Here is a 19,503-nt window from a genome sequence, read left to right on the forward strand (position 1 = left end):
GGCAGATCAGCAGAAGCACTTAGCTCAGAAGCAGTTGGGAACCAAATGGCTATATTGTTAACATCCTGTGCGTTCAAATTAGCTTATCTCCCATAGAAGTCATGTGACACAGAAGAGAGACCAAATTACAACTTGTGATTAGAGACAAATGAGGGGGAATTAGACAGGCTAAACTCTCTACATGCATACAGGTTGCTTTTCCTTGTTTTCATTCTGTCTTGTGCAAGAGATCGAGGTCCAAATCCGTGAATTGGACAGGCCAAACTCTCTAAATACATACAGGCTGCATTTTTATGTTTTCCTTCTGTCCTGTGTAAGTGATCAGGTCCAGAGGGGGAATTAAACAGGCTAAACTCTCTACATACAGGCTGCATTTCTTTCTGTTTACCTTCTGTCCTGTGCACTGCAAGATATCAGGTCCACTTTAAATTTTTCCACTGCACCCGAGGACATCATGCCGTACGCGTAACGTAGCTCCGCCGCTATGATTGGCCGCCAGGGTCCCGGAAGAAGAGCAGAGGACATGGGGATTCCCGTGGCCAGGAGGAGAAGCCTGGAGTCCCACTGCACAGCACCGATCGTGCATGGAACTCAGAAGAGCTGCAGAGCGCAGGTATTTAGCTACCCCGAGCTAAGCTTGGGGTTACCACTCCTGACATATTTTTCTTACCCCAAGCTGAGCTCGGGGTTACCACCAGGGAGGTTAATAGGAATCAGGAGCCATAATGCCTGAAATGTTACATGCTAAATGTTGACTTTGGGACTGTGATGGGGGTGAAAGCCTTATGGAAAAAGACCACTGAAATAATATCTGAGATACTAGATAAACCAATACCATATTCACCTAAAATCATTATGCTTAGATGTGAGCTCTCATAGTGTAAAGGTGGCCATACATCTGATGACTTGGCGGCCAAGTGACCATCTGATTAGATATTCATCATAGAATGAAATGAAAATCGGTTCTGCCAAGAGCATTTTGACCAATATTGGGCTGTAATTGGTTGAATGTATCAATCACACATGCTGGGAAATCTCGGGCAGATGTGTTTTATTGGGTGCGTGGTGGAAACAGCGTGCGATAATCACAAACCATGAACATGACAAAAAAACCCTGACTGCTGTCCACTCAAATGTTTCATGTGCACCCTGGTGCCCTTGCATTTATACCTTACCTGTCACACTAACCCCCGAGTGTCCCCTCCTGTGTATGACGTATTTCCGCATTGGCGCCCCACATGAGTAGCGGTATATTGCACATGAGGCACATGTGTGATTATATTGAACAATAGTAGAGTATTGCACTGTGTTAGCCATAAGTTAAATCAAACCTGTGACTTTTGGGATTTAAAAAGTTAGAAACTTACCTCAGGAGAGGCTTCCCAAGTCCTTCTCCAGACTCCTGCTGGATGCCGGGACCCCCTGGAACTTCATGGCTGAGCTCCCATATGTGAACAAGTGTGTCAGCACTGCACTTACACAGTAGAACGGATCCGCTCAGGCTTCTGCGGAATACACCGAGCCCAAATGAGTCTGTGCTACTGTGCTGGAGGTCCCAATGCTGGAACGGCCCAGTGGAAGAGGACAGGGAGAAGCCTCTAGATTATCCAGAGGCTTCATTCTCTTAAGGTAAGTACTCATTTGGGGCACTTTTTTCATTACACGTATAATTCAAAGCAGAAAATGTTGAACCCACTGTCACCTACAACTAGATATGGCAAAGAAATGAACAGCGCTACTTAAAAACAGATGAGTGCTTACCTGCAAAAAAGTGCACACCCCACTCATGGGATTCAAATACACAATGAGCATACACATGACCTGTCTACCACTTGGAGGATGTTAGTTTCACTAACAATTTGCAATTTGTTAGGTAGAGGCGGCCTGGTGATGCGCTGATCCCACTTTTTTTTTTTTTTTTTTGTACAACTAGATATGGTCAATGAGATGGTAAATAATTCTGGGTTATATCAAAAAATTACAGTGCAACACATATAGTGATAGTGAATCATACAGTCAAAGAAACTTCAACTGCAAATGTGTCTTGCGTTATTCCAATGAATCCATCGCACCGCACTGCTAACTCGATGGTATGAATGTACCATTACAATATAATTGTGTCACATTAGCCATGTAATTATATTGTCCAAATGCAAAGCACCACAATGAGCTAGTGTGAACGTAGCCTTATACTCAGATCTCAGTTCCCTCCCTGATTTGAAGTTTCCTGTCAGTATTTTGGCTATGCTATGATTATATGTGGGTGATGAACAATGCCTGAAATATGAAATAATAATACATTCATGACCAACTTTGCCCCTTGGATTGGCAGGGAAAGATTAGCTGAGGCAGGGGCAGGACTCTTAATCCCACCCCCAAGGTAGGAATGTAAAAAGAGAAACTGCGGAACCTGCCCTTAATCTCCCAATTTCCAATGGACAGTTATCTTCTGAAGTGCTGTGGAGGTAGCTATTTCAGCTGGGACTTCCAAATACATGGATTTTTGCCAAAAGACTCTGTACCTGTATTGCTGTTGACTCGACTCCGACTTCATCCAAAATGTAAGTATCCATGTGATTAGATTTTACTGTGTGCCAAGGTAGATTGGGAGGCCTGAAGCAGGCTGACCAGTAGTGGGCATTCGACAGCGGTGTCTGCCACTATCAGGCAGTCCCTACTTACTCTTTTTCTTTGCCTCGACTTTGTTTCCCAGAAATCAAAACATAGTCTGAACCTTTCATGCACTGAACATTGCTGCGTAATATGTTGGCGCTTTATAAGTACAATAAATAATAATAAAAAAAGATAATGCATAAGTGTACACATTTCACATTAGTAAGGCCAATGGGCTAAGCGGTACCAGTAGGGACCCTAAACATTGTAGGTGTTGGCAACTTTTGCACATTTTCTGTTTACAAGGAAATGTTCCGTTTCCTTTCTGGTGGGAGAAGGGAGCTCCTGATGAGATTTCTCAGGTTCGTTGGCTGTTTATATGCAAGGACTGGTTGTCATGGGAAAATCGCTTTGAGTCTGTTGTTTGTTTGGAGTATATTCTCTAGCTCCCTGGCTATTTTGTAGTACACCTAGTTGTTGTGTGCAATGGTGTTAGGAGTTAGGATAGGCGGGAGTACGCCTGACTTGTGTTTCTCTCTAGATTACAGGGTATATGGCCCAATGGGGGTGGCTGTCCGAATTTGTTCTTCTTTTGTCTGAGGCCGGTATCATGTTCAAAATGTCCCTCGTAAAGGTATCCACTAACGGTACAATTTTCAGGGAAGAATCGCCCAAGAGATCAGATAAATATCATCAGATTGGCAGAAAATTAAACTTGATGTCCCAAATTGATTGTGATTGAGTCTAAAGTTGATTGTTCAATGAAAATTTAGTCTATCAGAAAAACATTTTTTTTATAACCAGTTATGATGGATAGGAAGTAGAGATTGGTTCGCTGATGGTGAAATAATCGGTGTATTATGACATTTAATCACATTTATCTGATCACCTAGGTCAGTGATGGCTAACCTTGGCACTCCACCTGTGACAAAACTACAAATCCCATCATGCCTCTGCCTCCCTGAGTTATGCTTAGAGCTGTCAGAGTATTGCAATGCCTCATGGAACTTGTAGTTCCACTACAGCTGGAGTGCCAAGGTTAGCCATCACTGACTTGGCATTTTGTACAGTTGGTGGGCACCATTGGATTTGGAGGTGAAGTTCTTACTCTCTTGTGTGTGTGTGTGTGTGTGTGGTGAAGTTGTACTTTCTGTGTTACATGATGAGTGGTTAAAGGTACCACCTAAAGCAATTTTTACTCTGACAAAAAAAGTTTCTGGATCTTTTCCACTTCTAACACCGGGCCCTGTCTGGCTTGCTCCACTTGCGGGTGATATTGGGATGAGTTTTCTTATGCAGTCATCTGAAGTCATACAGTGACATTCTTGGGATGTGTAGTAATAACTGCTGCAGCAACATACTTCCAGAGCGAAGCAAAGTGTAAACAGTGACTTTTTACTTGACCAAATAAGGATTTCACAATTAATCAGAGACTTGGGCACATGTTATCATAGAGAACATAGAGGGTAGTGTACTCAGGAGACCCAAAACACTGTATTTCTCCAGCATTTAGTTGAATAAACACATACAACACATTGCTTGCCTTGTATAACAGAGAGAAAATAGGGAATAAGCCCGTGTGTGAGGCTATGAAAGATATCATGGGCTGGTAGGAAAGTTAGGCTTCACAAAAAGTGTATTGTACCTATAGCATTGTGTACCATAATCAGCATTAACTTTCCTATTCCTACACAGAAATCCCTGCTTTAGTCACATGTTGCAGTTTTCTGACTCCCAGCTGTCAGTGATTTCCATAAAAAGCAATGTATCCTCTCTCTAAATTTGGGCATGAGTGGAACATTCACAAGAATGTCTTGAATCTGAGCCCTCTGGAGGGGAGGGGGTAAGCCATAGAGGAGAGTGGGTGGGTGTACGAGGCACTGGATGATAATGTAACATCACAATATCCCCTTACTGATGCCTGATCACACACCTGCGGCTAGCTAGCCCCTGTTTCCAGCGGTTTAGGACTACTCAACTGTTCGATAATATTAGAGAACTCCATTGCCTAATTCACAGAGATACTGTATCATTTTATAAGTTTTTGAAGAAACTTGCCAAACTCTTCAATATTGTCCCGCCAGTGTTCACAGCAGCCAGCCTCTCCCCTGCAGATCACCTCGGCTTTTTCTGTAGCACAGACACCGTCACCCCAGCAGCAGCTTCTAGCGACACCCAGCAGTCTGGCATCATGTCCAGGGTGGCAAAGTACCGGCGTCAGGTCAGTGAAGACCCGGACATCGATAACCTCCTGTCCACCCTGTCCCCGGAGGAGATGGATCAGCTGCAGAAGGAGCTGGATGCTGGGGACCCGGACGCAGGCTTGTCTGCGGGGCTCCGGAGGGACCAGACAGAGAGGGCATCCAGCCAGCGAGAGGCAGAGAGGGAGAGGCTAGCAAAGGCAGCAGCGCAGGTAAGGGACCCTCTACACAGCGCCGATCTCCATTATAATCGTCTTATGCACCATACTAACTACTTAATATTTCTAGAGACACTTTTAGAATTTGAAGAAGTAAAAATTCAAGAGCTCTATACAGCTTAATCCAGTCTAAATAACTTAACTAACTAAAAACAAACAAAGGAACAAACCTTAACATTAACTGAGTAACTGTGTTGGCCAATTGTGTGCTGTCTGAACGTGTTGGGTAATTTAAATGTCCATTAATGTCTGAGAAAGAGGCTGAGTGTTGGGAGCCTACTACGGCAAACCTTTCCATCAGCCAATACAATGTATGAATATGTATGAAAAAGAACACAATGTAACTCAACACATAAGTTGAATAATGGTAGGTTGAGGTAACATCAGACTATTGTCTAAAGGGAACCTAAACTGAGAGGGAAATGGATGTTTCCTCTTAAACAATACCATTTGCTTGACAGTCCTGCTGATCTCTGTCTTTGGCTGCAGTACTGGCTGAATCACACACCTGAAACAAGCATGCAGGTAATCCAGTCTGACTTCAGTCAGAGCAGCTGATCTGCATGCTTGTTGAGGGGCTGTGGCTGAAAGTATTAGAGACACAGGATCAGCAGGAGAGTCAGGCATCTACAGTAGTATTATTTGAAAAGGAAAAATCTATATCCTTCTCAGTTTAAGGCCCAGTTCACACTGCCATAAATGGAAAACGGATCCGTGTAAAAACTGATCCGTGGCAGTTTTCCATCTGTGACCCTCTGTTCTGTTACCCCGCTGTCAATGCGATGCATCTGTCGGTCCGCAATAATTGCAGTAGACCCAAGCTTGCATTTTTTTTCAGCAGAACGTGATGAACGGATCAGTTCGAATGGAACATTGTGAACAGATCCATTGGTTAACATTGGATCCGTTCTCATCTGTTTCGTTATCGTCCACTAAACCTTCCGCCTTTTTATGTCAATGTGAACCTGGCCTAATGATCGTTTGTGAATGGCATCTGAAATAGTCTACTCTCAACATAAGTCAGGTGAACAGAAATCAATTTGGTTGCACTGAATCTGGCTCATTGCCATATTTCACCTCCCTTCCCCTGCCCTTTACATAAGACAAGACTTGCACCTTGGCTGACCTGAGTGTGTACGGTTATCACAGAAAACTCTTATTACAGCCTAATGTCTGTATGACCATTGAGGCATGAGACTCATATCTGCCAGCAGCAGACTGAGGGATTGTTCAGGTGATCATGCATTTAGCAAGCAGTGCTATAATAAAGTTTGCTAGTGCAGGGCCCACTGCCAGTGTAAGATGATTTGAGTAGTAATTGGGGGTGGGTTCCTTTACCTAACTTTTCTGTAGGCATGCAATGCACCGCTGTCTAGATTCACTAGATAAGGCAGGTATATACTGTATCATGTGGTAAACAAGTTATTTATCACAACAGCTGCACCTTTTGTCTACCCTTTTACACAGGGAGAATAAGGCAGTGGCATGCTTTCATGTGCCAGGAGTTATGGGACTGGGGACAGACCAATCAGCATGTGGTCTGAAAACCAAGTGCATGCTGCATAGAGAGGCTCCAGCAGGTGGAGCTGCTCAAACTAGCTATGGTGGTGGTGAGCAGAGAAGTGATTTGAGTGACAAGGACACTTGTCACTCAAAGTTTTGTTTTTGCCGACTCATTTTTGCAGTAACAGGACGCCATAGCAGGTGTCAACGCGTACAAAGATACGTGTTGACACCCGCTATAGTGTCCTGTTACCGCGGTAATGCGTGTAATGATATGCGTGACTGCCCGCCGACTCCTGAGTCGCCAGAAAACAAAACTAGCTGGCTGCGGGGGATCTGGTCCAGGAGTGATGTCGAGGGCACAGGATGGCTGCTGGGGGCTGGTAAGAGCCCCAAGTAAGTGAAACTCATTTTTTTCCGTAGGGTTTAGGATCCCTTTAACTAAGTACACTGAAGTCAGATTACGTAATCCCACTGGGATTTCCCATACCATCAGATTACTTCCTCAGCAACAAAACAGACTATTCAAAAAGTGCTTACCACCTTATAATATTTGGTATTGGATCAGATTCTAGCTGTTACCTGCTGTAATATTTATCGCACAGCTGCTGCTATTAGCTTTGTGCAGCTCAATATGGTACAAAGCTATGAAGCTCTCGACTGTGGTCCCCTCACTCGAGCAGATAAAGCATGGATTTAACTGATTAATGCTCATTCAATAAAACGATTAAACGTCGATCAGGAGGTACTTCATTTTCAATAGATATTCCTTAGATTTGTGCTGGTGTTCTGGCAATGGTAGGCCTACCTTGATGCATGTGCTCTAGCAATAGAGGAGTATTATTGGTAAAATTACTGATATTCTATTTTGCAGTGCAAATTACAATAGTAAAATATTGGTAAATAATGTTGATATTTTACTGCAATTAAACCTAAACCTATTTTCACACAAAACCCTCCTCTAACCCAACCCCCCATGCCTTACTTTAACCACTCCCCCTGGCTGCATGCCTAACCTAAATTGCCCTCCCATGCCTAACCTTAACCAACTCCTCTACCTTGCCTAACCTTAACTAACCCCCCTGTATGACTCCACTCGGGGTGGTCCTTGCCAGAACCCGACGGCTGGTCGCTCTCTTAGAAGAAAACAGGGGACAGAGTCCACTGTGGAGAAGTCCACTAGTGGTCTGTCTCCACCCCTCCAACAGATTATGTACGGGGGTATACTTAGCACAACAAAGGAAAGAGGTGGCCTGATATGATATGATAAAAGCATCTAAAAGCAGCTTAAAAACGATAAGTATTATGAGGTAGCTTACCTCAATGATGAAATCTCTGTAATTAATACAAAAGATTTTTATTAGCACAGGCAACGCATTTCGCTGGTCTCAGCCCGCCTCATCAGGCCAACAGCAGTGCCAAATGAAATAAATCAGTTGAGCATAGGGAGCCTCTTAATTATTTCGTCATTGAGGTAAGCTACTTTATAATACTTATCGTTTTTAAGCCTCTTTTGGATGCTTTTATCATATCAGGGCGCCTCTTTCCTTCGTTGTGTTATCACCAAAGTGCCATCATCCCAGGGCTCAGCGGTGTGGACATTTTTTGTGTGTCTGCCTCAGATGAGAGCGATGCCATCTGTACTCTCTGCCACCGAAAATTGAGCCGTGGAAAGACCAAGACCCGCGTAGGGACAACTGCCTTATGAAGGTACATGATGAAAAAGCACAAACTGCAATGGGATGACCACCTGAAGGAAAGCAGCACACAAAAGCAAAGCCACACACTGCCATGGAAGATACCAGGCCGCAATTATTTCTCAAAAATGGCGATACCCAAACTGTACAGTGATGTTGAAAGGCAAGTGGTGTCATCTCTGGCACACAGCATTGGGTCAAGGGTCCATCTGACCACGGATGCCTGGTCTGCAAAGCACGGTCAGGCATGCCCGATGACTAAGTCAGTCCCCACACACAGCATCTCTGCCTGCACGCCGTGTGACTGCCTGCCCCAAGACTAAGTCGGTCCCCACACAGCATCTCTGCCTGCAGGCCGCTTGACTGCCTTCTCCGCCACCACCAACAGGGTCCAAGACTCCAGGTGGATTCCTGAATTTTTAAGGCCTAAAAAAGGCTAACAGCGGCCGTTATAATAATTTTTCTGGTGCGTGTACATGCCTACCTAATTTTTCTGACTGCACTGCAGCTGCAACAACAAAACAAAAGGCATGCAAATGTGTCAATTCCCCTTCGTGATCGTTACCTTGCTGCGGTGAAGGGGCTTGAGTATCACAATGAAGCAATGACCGGCTATATGAGTGTGTTGGGGGCCACACCTGACCCAAGATAATAAGGTTGTTGCTTCATTGTGGACAGACCAAATTTGATCAGCTTGACACTGTTGTTCTATCATTGAGCTACCTCAGCCCGACCATATGGGCTTGAAAACTGCCATTGCCTGCACTCTTGCCATGGTGCGCACTAGTCCAGCAGGGCCGTCACTACACAAACAGCTGTGTGCGGTGCTTTATACAGTGAGTTTGGTGTGTCGGTGTGAAGCAGTACACTAATTACACTACCTGATTGATGTATACACATGCAAGATGTTTTAAAGCTCTTTAGGTCTCCAATATAGCAATGCAATGTGATTTCTGCCCTTAAACCCTGCTGTGCGTCAAATCCGGATTTTTTCCCCGGGACTTTTTGTGTATCCCACTCCGCCATGCCCCCCTCCAGGTGTTACACTCCTTGAAACATCTTTTCCATCACTTTTGTGGCCACAATTAGTGTTTGTACTTTTGAAAGTTCGACTGCCCATTGAAGTCTATGGCAGTTCGTGAAGTTCGCCAGTTTGCGAACTTTTGCAGAAGTTTGCGTTCAAGGTTCAAGGTTCGCGAACCTAAAATCGGAGGTTCGAGACAACTCTACTTTTCACAAAAGTGGGTTGCAATAGGGGCAACCAACTACTGGAAGCAGGTGGAGACAATAAACCCAACTCCACTCAGTGGGTCCAGGTGGAATTGGATGCAGCCACTCTCTTTGGTGAAAAAGATCTGGCTCTCACATTCGTGTCAACCAAGTTAGGCCAGGGAGAACCCCTCCAACCTTGGTGGGGTGGGGGGTATATACAGCACAAAGGGGTAATTTAGCACAGCCTGTGCTAAATAAACCTTTTGCCTCACGATACTGTCATAATTAAGGTAATCCACCTCATTCGTTTTTAGTGTTTTTAACCTAGTTTTATCTATACCTGGGCGACTCTTTACCCACCCCTTCGTGCTTTCTCCTGGGTCATATGTTCACACCTGTTAATAAAATGCCTTTTAACTACTTGCCGACCACTCCACATCAATTGGCGTGAATGCGGTGGCCTCCCCAGGACCGCGCCACGCCGATTGGCTTGAATGGCTTTCAATGTGGCTAGCAGGAGCCGATGCGCGCGCATCTCCACTTGGAAGGCAGAGCTCCGCTCCACCTTCAGTCTTCCAGCAGTGATCGCCACTTGAAGACTGTTAGACGGCGAAACCGCCATCTAATTAGGCTGTACAGCGCTGCGATCTAAGGCAGCGTTTTACTGGGGACAGCCGTATGACACGGCTGTCCCCTCCAGAGGTTCAGGGGTGATCCGCTTGCATAGGCTGAAGCCTATGACAGCCGATCACAGTGATAGGCTGGCAGGGGGAGGGAGGGGCCACTGACAAAATAAAATTACACAGTTTTATTTAAAAATAAAAAAGATAAATATTTATTTTAAAAAAAAACATTGGGGGAGCGATCAGACCCCACCAACAGTGAGCTCTGTTGGTGGGGAGAAAAAGGGGGTGGGGTCACTTGTGTGCTATGTTGTGCAGCCCTGCAGCAAGGCCTTAACCTCCCTGGCGGTATGCCCGACACAGTGTCAGTCTAGCCGTCGTAGGGGATCACATGGCCCCGGGAGGATTTTTTAAAATAAAAACTGTTTTATATTGTTAAGCTAGCACTTTGCTAGCTAACTATGTGTGGCAAGTCCCTCCGGTCCCCATCAATCCCCCCGGGTATACGTACCCTCCAGGGATCCCGCGATGGTGATTGATGACGCCATGTCCGATCGTCTCCATAGTAACAGTGACGCTCATTGGTGAAGCTGCGGCTCTCGTGGGATCGCGGACAGGTAAATATTGCCGGCGGCGATCGGGGGGGTCAGAGAGGTGCCAGGGGACTTGCCGCACATAGTTAGCTAGCTTAGTGCTAGCTAACAAATAGAAAACATTTTTTATTAAAAAAAAATTCCTATCCCTCCCGCGGACGCATCCACTGCATCTGCGTACCGCCAGGGAGGTTAAAGCTGCAGTGGCCCTTTTTGTGAAAAATGGCCTGGTCTTTTGGGGGGTTTAACACCGCAGTCCTCAAGTGGTTAAACCACCAGCAAGCAAGATAATACTCAAAATCGTATCGATAGTGTTTTTTTTACCTACTTTTTGTTGCTTATGAATGAATAATCACTTCTAACGAAGCCACCAGTTGGAGGTGAAACATGTTGGGCTTTTGCGGTCATTTTCTTATTCATGTAGTGGAATATTTCCATAGGACCCTGGAGTAGTTCATACACAAAAAAAGGAAAACATGGTATCCATTCATACAGCTTAAATTTAGTTTTTCAAGACAACACATGCTGACCTTCTAGTCCACCTTTTTCATCAGATGATTGTATACTGGATCTGGAGGTTCTAGCAATAAGTGTGTGCATATTACATTTGTCTCAGGCCAACTCTATTGATATACAAGAAAGGTCATGTGTTAACTCATGCCAATCATTGATACAGTGATCTGGGTTACCTTGCTGCAGTGCTCTGGCAATAGAAAAGTTACTTTGCTGCAGGTGCCTTGGCAATGGAGGGTGTACCTTGCTGTTGATGCTTTGGCAATGGAAATTTAACCTTGAGGCAGTTTCTGTTGCAGTTGCAGTGGATGGGTTACCTTGCTTGACATTGTTGGTCACAAATGGAGTGCATCAGCCTCTGTCAAATGGGAGGGAGAAGGGGAGGAAGCAGGCAGGAAGATGTGGTATTTGCAATAGTTCAGGTTTAAGTGAGAAGTTGAGGTTTCCCATGATGCATCACTTCAATGATGAAGCTGAATTATTGCAGACTAGTAAAAAAAGCCCGCCAGTTAAAAAATGGGCGCTAGACCACGGCCGCTAAGCTCCAGTAACACACATACCGACGCGTCCCGCTCACCTGTCCCCCACCACTGTCCGAAGTATATGCACACAGGGAGGAGGCTTGCTTGGCAGTTGGAAAAAGCTGTTATTTCCCACAATGCAATGAGGTTCACAGACAGCAAACTGTCAAGTCTGGAAGCAGGGACACACAAACACACACACACACACACACACACACACAGAGACAGGACGCAGAGACACACACACACACACACACACACACACACACACACACACACACAGACAGGACGCAGAGACAGACACACACACATACACACACACACACACAGACAGACAGACAGACAGACAGACAGACAGACAGACAGACACACACACACACACACACACAGAGAGAGAACAGAGACAGGACGCAGAGACACAGGGGTTTTATTATGTAGGATACTGTCTGTTTTTCAGTTTGAATCCCAGCCAGGGCACTATCTGCATGGGGTTGTATGTTCTTCCTGTGTCTGTGTGGCACTCCAGTTTCCTCCCACATCCCCAAAACATACATATAAGTTAATTGGCTTCTCCCTAAAATTGCCCTAGACTATGATACATACACTACATGATACACACATAGACATACGACTGTGGTAGGGATTAGAGTGTGAGCCCCTTTGACAAACAATTAAGTGGCAAGACTATATACTCTGTAAAGCGCTGCGGAAGATGTTGGCGCTATATAAACACGAAATAATAATAGTTTTAAGAAAGTAAAATTACATTTAGCTTTGCCTTTTGATAGAGGGCTTTTTGGTCTGTTTTAGCCCTTTATACCTTCCAAGTGGTTGCCTTCTGGGTATTTCTCAAAATAAAAGCAGAGAAGGTGGCAAGCTTACACAGCTGTATATCTCTGGGGCTGAAAAGATGTGGACAGAGATTAGAAATTAGTGGCAATTAAGTTCTGCAGGGACCTCTACAGGTTAGCCAGCCCTGCAAGCAGGGAGAGTGTCAGGCTGTCTTTAGGTGGGAAGATAGGATCAAATCTGAAAGTAAGAGACCTGCAGAAGTGACCTGAAAGTGAAACCAAGGTCATAGGAGACATAAACAGAGCAGGTAACTCGCATATAAGTCGATCTCACCTCTACAGTGGGAGATTATGTATAAAAATCACAGAGTTTAGGCAAGTCCCATTTCCTTGGGTTCCAAAGCAATTGTTGTGACTATTGCTACACCCCTATTTGTTACCACATGGACACCGGCACCCAGGGCTGGCCTTTGCTATGAGCGACCTGTGCGGTCGCTGAGGGCGCCATGCTATCAAGGTCGCATGCTCCCTGTCGCCCCTTGCCGCCCCGCTGTCTCCCTGCGTCCTCTCCGTCTATTTAGAGCAGGACTACAAGAACATGGGCGCCGATGTCCACAAATGCGGACAATCGACGGCCATTTTCTTGTAGCCCTGCTCTAACAACAGATGGATCGGAGGCGGGGATAGAAGAGTGACGTCGGCGCTGGAGCATGGGAGTCTGGTGAGTGTGTCTCTGCACGGCCCGCTGCCGCAGAAGGGGGGGATTGCCTGTGGGGCATACTACCTACACTGGGTGGGGGCAAACTACCTACACTGGGTGGGGGCAAACTACCTACACTGGGGACATACTGGGGCAAACTACCTACACTGGGTGCATACTACCTACACTGGGGGCATACTAGGGCAAACTACCTACACTGGGGGCATACTACCTACACTGGGGGCATACTGGGAGCATACTACCTACACTGGGGGCATACTACCTACACTGGGGGCATACTGGGGCAAACTACCTACACTGGGGGCATACTGGGAGCATACTACCTACACTGGGAGCATACTACCTACACTGGGGGCATAGTGGGGCAAACTACCTACACTGGGGGCATACTACCTACACTGGGGGCATACTGGGAGCATACTACCTACAGTGGGAGCATACTACCTACACTGGGTGCATACTACCTACACTGGGGGCATAATACTTACGTTGGGGGCATACTACCTACACTGGGGGCATACTACCTACACTGGGGGCATACTACCTACACTGGGGGAATACTACCTACACTGAGGGCAACTATCCTACTACACTGGGGGCAACTGTACTACCTACACTGGGGGCAACTATGCTACCTATATGGGGACAACTATGCTACTTACACTGGGGGCAACTATACTAGCTACCTTTACTGTGGCAACTATACTACCTATGCTTGACTACCTACACTGAGGGCACCTACACATGAGATCCTATACTGAGGGCACCTATGCCTGGCTACCTACCTACCTATACTGAGTCTGAGGGCATTTTTTGGGGAGGGACACACCACAGCTATAATGAGCGTTGCAAGTTGTTGATGCTATATTTGGGCCTGTGTTTGTGCGTGCGTATGTGTGTACGCGCGCAAAGAGGATGGGGGGGGGGGGGCACCAAAATCCGGTTTCGCTCAGTGCAGTGAAACCTAAGGCCGGCCCTGCCGGCACCATCAGACCTCTTTAAAGACTTTGTACTGTTGTGCTACGTTATTCTTTAACACTGGCAAATTCAACTCAACTCAAATGGGCCTTCAGGCTGTCTGTAGTTGATTTTTAGGATCTATGCAATATTAGACTGACTCATTGCTTAAGCCCCTTGCAGAATCTTTTAAAGCAGGGTGATATAAATAAGCAACTGTCATTAAAATAGTGGCATAGCCATTTGGTAGTATGGATTTTCCACAAATGATTTTTATTTTTAAACAAAATTACTAAGACATAAACATTTATTTAAACTTTCTCTTGTTTAAAGCGGAATATAACCCTGCATTTCAACTTTGCTCTAAAACATTATTTACAGCATATTATATGCAACCAGCATTTTTTTTTACTAGACCAGCATTCGAAGGGTTACACACAGAGTTTTAAAGTTCCGTGGAGAGATATGCAGACACATCCGAAGTTCAGATAGATACATTTAACTAAACAGAATGTAACAAGTGGTAATTGTTACACACTCTTTGGCTGTCCTCCAGCTCCTGCACAGTCAGAGAGAGTGAGTCACAATCCACACTTAGATACATTTATGTAAAGAAAATGTATCTATCTGAACTTCGGATGCGTCTGCATTTCTCTCCAGGAACTTTAAAGCTCTGTGTGTAACCCTTAGAATGCTGGTCTAGTAAAATAAAATGCTGGATGCATCTAATATGCTGTAAATAATGTTTTAGAGCAAAGTTGAAATTCAGGGTTATATTCCGCTTTAAATAATTATTCCAGGAACTTTAATTTGAATATTGAATAAGATGACATTTGTAACTTTATACCCTCTTTTTTTTTTATACGTTTTAAACTTTAAATGTTAGCTTAATTATACTATTCCTGTATCTGTCTAATCAGCTCCCTGAGAATTGGACAGACACCTTGAAAATCCTGATTGTGAGCTCAAGACAAGTTGGACATGGCTCCAGAGACAATAGCATAGATGGGCTCTGCAAAGAATAAGCCCATACCAATTCTGTTCACATGAGGAGAGCAGGCAAGCAAGGGAAAATGGTTTTGAGCATTAATTACAATAACTTATCTGCCCTACTTTGAAGGAAGGATACTTTATTTAATAATACAATACAGAGCTCTTCTTTAATTCATAGTTGGTCGTTTCTGGAATCATGGCTACACATTTAAAATGTATACATGTATTTTCGTTTTAGAATGAAAAATCTTCACTGAAGACAAAAGAAGAGACAAAAAAGGAAGAGAAGGGGAAAGAGCAAGACAAAGGAAAAGGTCCCAGTATTTCAGATAGGGGATCGGTTAAAGTCCAGGAAGAGGCAAAAGACAGCAAAACAAAGGGGAAAAAAGACCTAGACAAGCCAAAGGATGATCGAGTTAGCAAAATGCGAGAGAGATTCAAGCAGGAGAAAAACAATAGTGCCGTAGATAAAGGCAAGCTAGAGCGGACACCTTCTAAAAAGCAGGAAGAAGAGCAGAATAAAAGGCAAACATCAAAGGAGAAAGCAGAAAAGGAAAGTAATGATACAAAATCAGAAAAGAAGGTTGTTGAAAAGACAGAAAACAAACTTGCTGAGAAGACAGAAAAGAAGGCTCTAGAAAAGACAGAAAATAAGCCACTAGAAAAGACAGAAAATAAGGCACTAGAAGAGACTGAAAATAAGGCTGTAGAAAAGACAGCAAAGAAGGAAATGCCAGAAGTTCAGACTGAAAATAAACAGGACAAGAAAACAGTATCGGACAAGCCCCCAGAGAAACCAGATAGATTGGAAAAAGCTCAAGCCAGTAAAAGCACCACACAGGAAAAGCCACCAGCAGAGCAGGACAAGAAGAATTCAGACATACAGAAGCCTGAAAATGGAACTAAGAATGCAACAGAAGAGAATAAGGAAGACAGCATTTTTGATGAGCTTCTAGAGAAAGTGAAAAATAATGAACCAGAAATGACAGAGCTCAATCTAAACAATTCGGAGTGCATTACCATAGACACACTAATGAGTTTTACAGAGGCCTTAGAGTTCAATACTGTGGTTAAAACATTTTCTTTAGCAAACACTCGTGCTGATGACCACATTGCTCTGGCCATTGCTGTCCTACTTAAATCCAATAAGACCATTACAAGCATCAATCTGGACTCCAACCATATTACAGGCAAAGGCATACTGGCCATTTTTAGAGCTTTGCAGCACAATGATACACTGATAGAACTCCGTTTCCATAACCAGCGCCACATATGTGGAGGGAAAACTGAGATGGAGATAGCAAAGATACTGAAAGAGAATACTACTCTTTTAAAACTTGGGTACCATTTTGAACTAGCTGGTCCTCGCATGACTGTCACTAATTTGCTGAGCCGGAACATGGACAAGCAACGGCAACGTAGAATGGCAGAACAGAAAGCACTAAAGGAGGCTGAGAGCAAGAAGAACTGCTTGGAAGTCCCCAAAGTTATTCCTCCTCCAAAAGAGCCTCCAAAATCATTTGCAAAACCGGCTCCAAACAATCCTCCAAAGGGTGGTTCAAAGAAAGGAGGAATACCTGTCCCACCCCCTCCTCCACCACCACCAATGGCACCTCTGGCTCCACCTCTTTTTAATGAGAATATTAGGAACTCTTTGTCGCCTGCATCTCAGAGAAGGATAGTAGACAAGGCAGGACCTGGAGAGAAAAACACCAGAGACAAGTTGCTGGAATCAATTAGGACAAGCAATATCAAGCAGCTAAAAAAGGTAAGATGAGTAAAATCACAACTTTTACATTGCGCTGGTCATCAATGGGCATAACAGATATGTTGCACCACACTTGCTAGAAGATGAAAATGTATGGGGAAAAAACAAAGCCTGCAGATATACCAATCTGCTTCTGTGGGGGATATTAAAGTGACCCTAAACTCAAACTTGCACTGTATAAACTGAGCCCAAGACAATAACCTACATAATCAAATGTTACTTTCAATAAAAACGAAAGATACAGCAGTTCTGGAGACTGGAAGAGATGTTGTCGATGTAAGAAAATCTCCTGAGGTTCTCTTTTGGTCAGTGATGGCATCCATCACATTAAGGTGCCAGTAGAGAGTCTTAAAGTGAGCCTGAAAAGCACAGGATGTTAACCTTTTGTCTGCTTCAGGAAAAAGACACACTGTAGATTTATTGCAGAAGTTCTGTAAGCAGTAACAAAGAAAAGGTTTTCATTAAAGGTTATTATACTGTTGCATTTAGAGCACAGTGGAGGTTCTGAGTTCAGGTCCGTTTTAAAGCGGAGATGAAAAACTAACTATGACAAGTAACTTGTCTATATATCTTATCTAAAGTTTCGATAGTTTACACAGCAAATCTAGCTGCAAACAGCTTCAACAGTTTATGATTATTTATTCCTGTGATACAATGAGGGCAGCCATGTTCTGTTTGTCACATTACACACAGGCAAGCTTGTAGCATCTCCAGCCCTCAGCTCAATCCCCTCTCCTCCTCCCTCCTCCCCTCTGCCTCTGAAATCTTTGGCTAGTAACCTCCTCCTCCTCCTCCTGCCCAGACTGAGCTCCCATAAGCCCTTGCTTCATGAGTCTGAGAATGCCAAGGCACTCTGAAGCTGTGGGCGAGGCTTGTTTAGTTTATAGGGAATTAGAGTACTAAAACATAAAAAAAAGTATTTGGCTTGAGGAATGCCCTATAAACTATATGAAAGGTACACAATTATGCAATGAGTAAAAATGTATCTCGAATCCACTTTAGAAAGCCAAAGGGAGGGACTTCTTGCTGACACTGGTGGACTGTTTCCTAGCATTCTTAGCATCGGTAGTAAGTCCCCTGGATATAGCTCCAAAACAATAGCTTTGTCATGCAGTTTTCACTTGAGGCAACCTCTGATTATGTACTTTATCATCATATGCATTCTTAATACTGCCCAGGTTTACTACAGGGTCACATTAAAGTCATATCTGGCACAACCATAAACTACACATTTTTGTTGAAAAAAAAAATGTAGCTTTTACAGCCCTTCTTATTTAGCACAAATCACCTCATATTATAGCAAAGAGCATTCAGATAGAAGATTTGAATCAGGATGATACCATTTATTGGCTATCTTAGAGATAAGCTTTTCCGCTAATAATAAGCCTTCATTGGATTTGGTTCCTGCATATACTGATAGAGCATTTAGTAAATACAAAAACCTCTAAAGTATTTTTTTTTCTGAAAATTAAGGACTATATTTGACCGCTTTGGACGACAAGATTTTATTATTAGTAGTATTATTAAGAGCAATATTTTCAGCCCCATAACCATTTATGATTATTGTATGCTACATATGCTTCTTAGGGCAGCTTAGGAAAGCACATATCTGGGCATTACAACCCTCACCAAGCACAAGGACAAGCACAAGGAGTCCTAAGTCCAGTATTTTGGAAATAAATACAAATCTTGGCATAGGTGTGCGGTGGGTTAGTGGGAGGTTAGCGGCTGCAAAGAGCTGGTCTTGAAACACTACCTAAGAGCTGGACATGCAAGAACGATCCATCTGTCTCAGGTCATTTTGTCAATTGGCAATTTCCCAGACACAAATTCCCTGCTCAGCCAAGCTCTTATGTTTATGCATAGAAGTCCTAATTTGGTTACTAGTCAAGGCACACAAAAAGTTATCGTATACGTGTATGGCACAGCTGTGCAATTTGCATGTATGTTGCCAGTGGAAGCAACTCATCCTCTGCTTTTGCTCAGCAGGATGAGATGTCACCCAACTTTGAATAAATTCCTTATCCGCTTCCTGACCAGCAGTCTCTGGTCCTTCTGGTCCCTCAAAGGAATACTGTAACCCCTAAAAAAACACTTAGAACTTACCCGGGGCTTTGACCATTCTGTGCAATAAGAATTCTCACAGATGGGGATTCAGCACAGCAATAAAAATACAACATAAATTCTAAACCCTTACCATATTATCCAAAGCAAAAATGTTTTTGCTTCTGGAAAATCGTCATTCAGGGTGCATTCGCCTTGCTGCATGCTGCATGTGAACACACTGCCAAAGGGTGTAACAGCCCCTCATGTAATCAAGCAACTTTATTATGGGTCCCCCTGAACACCCCCATCCCAGTGCTAGTGCTGCATCGAGTCTTCTCTTTCTCCTGGCAGCCACTTACTCCATGGTGCAATCACAGCTTCCAATCACATGACAGGCTTCGGGAACAGGAGGATGGCAGCATAGAGCGCACGGCTCCCAGAAGTAACAGGAGACCCGATGTAGTGCGGAACAGATAAATATTACACTGCTCACTGCGTTACCCTGCAAGGTGGGAGGGGAAAGGAGCAATCCC

At 44.2% G+C, this 19,503-nt stretch overlaps 1 protein-coding gene across 2 annotated transcripts in view; it reads left to right on the top strand.

Annotated features, from left to right (window-relative positions):
• The first annotated feature begins 322 nt into the window (after positions 1–322).
• LMOD1 (leiomodin 1) overlaps positions 323–19,503 on the top strand; it is a 28,480-nt gene continuing 9,299 nt past the window's right edge. The window contains exons 1-2 of one of the 2 annotated variants that reach the window (XM_068269351.1): positions 323–613; positions 15,395–16,924. In XM_068269351.1, coding sequence (XP_068125452.1) covers positions 485–613; positions 15,395–16,924 — 1,659 coding nt within the window. In that variant the 5' untranslated portion in view covers positions 323–484. Of the gene's footprint in view, positions 614–4,533; positions 5,027–15,394; positions 16,925–19,503 lie in introns of those variants that run through there. The other variant, XM_068269350.1, reaches the window with a different exon arrangement.

Source organism: Hyperolius riggenbachi, chromosome 2 (genome assembly GCF_040937935.1).
Source record: "Hyperolius riggenbachi isolate aHypRig1 chromosome 2, aHypRig1.pri, whole genome shotgun sequence".
In the NCBI taxonomy this organism is placed as follows: Eukaryota; Metazoa; Chordata; class Amphibia; order Anura; family Hyperoliidae; genus Hyperolius; species Hyperolius riggenbachi.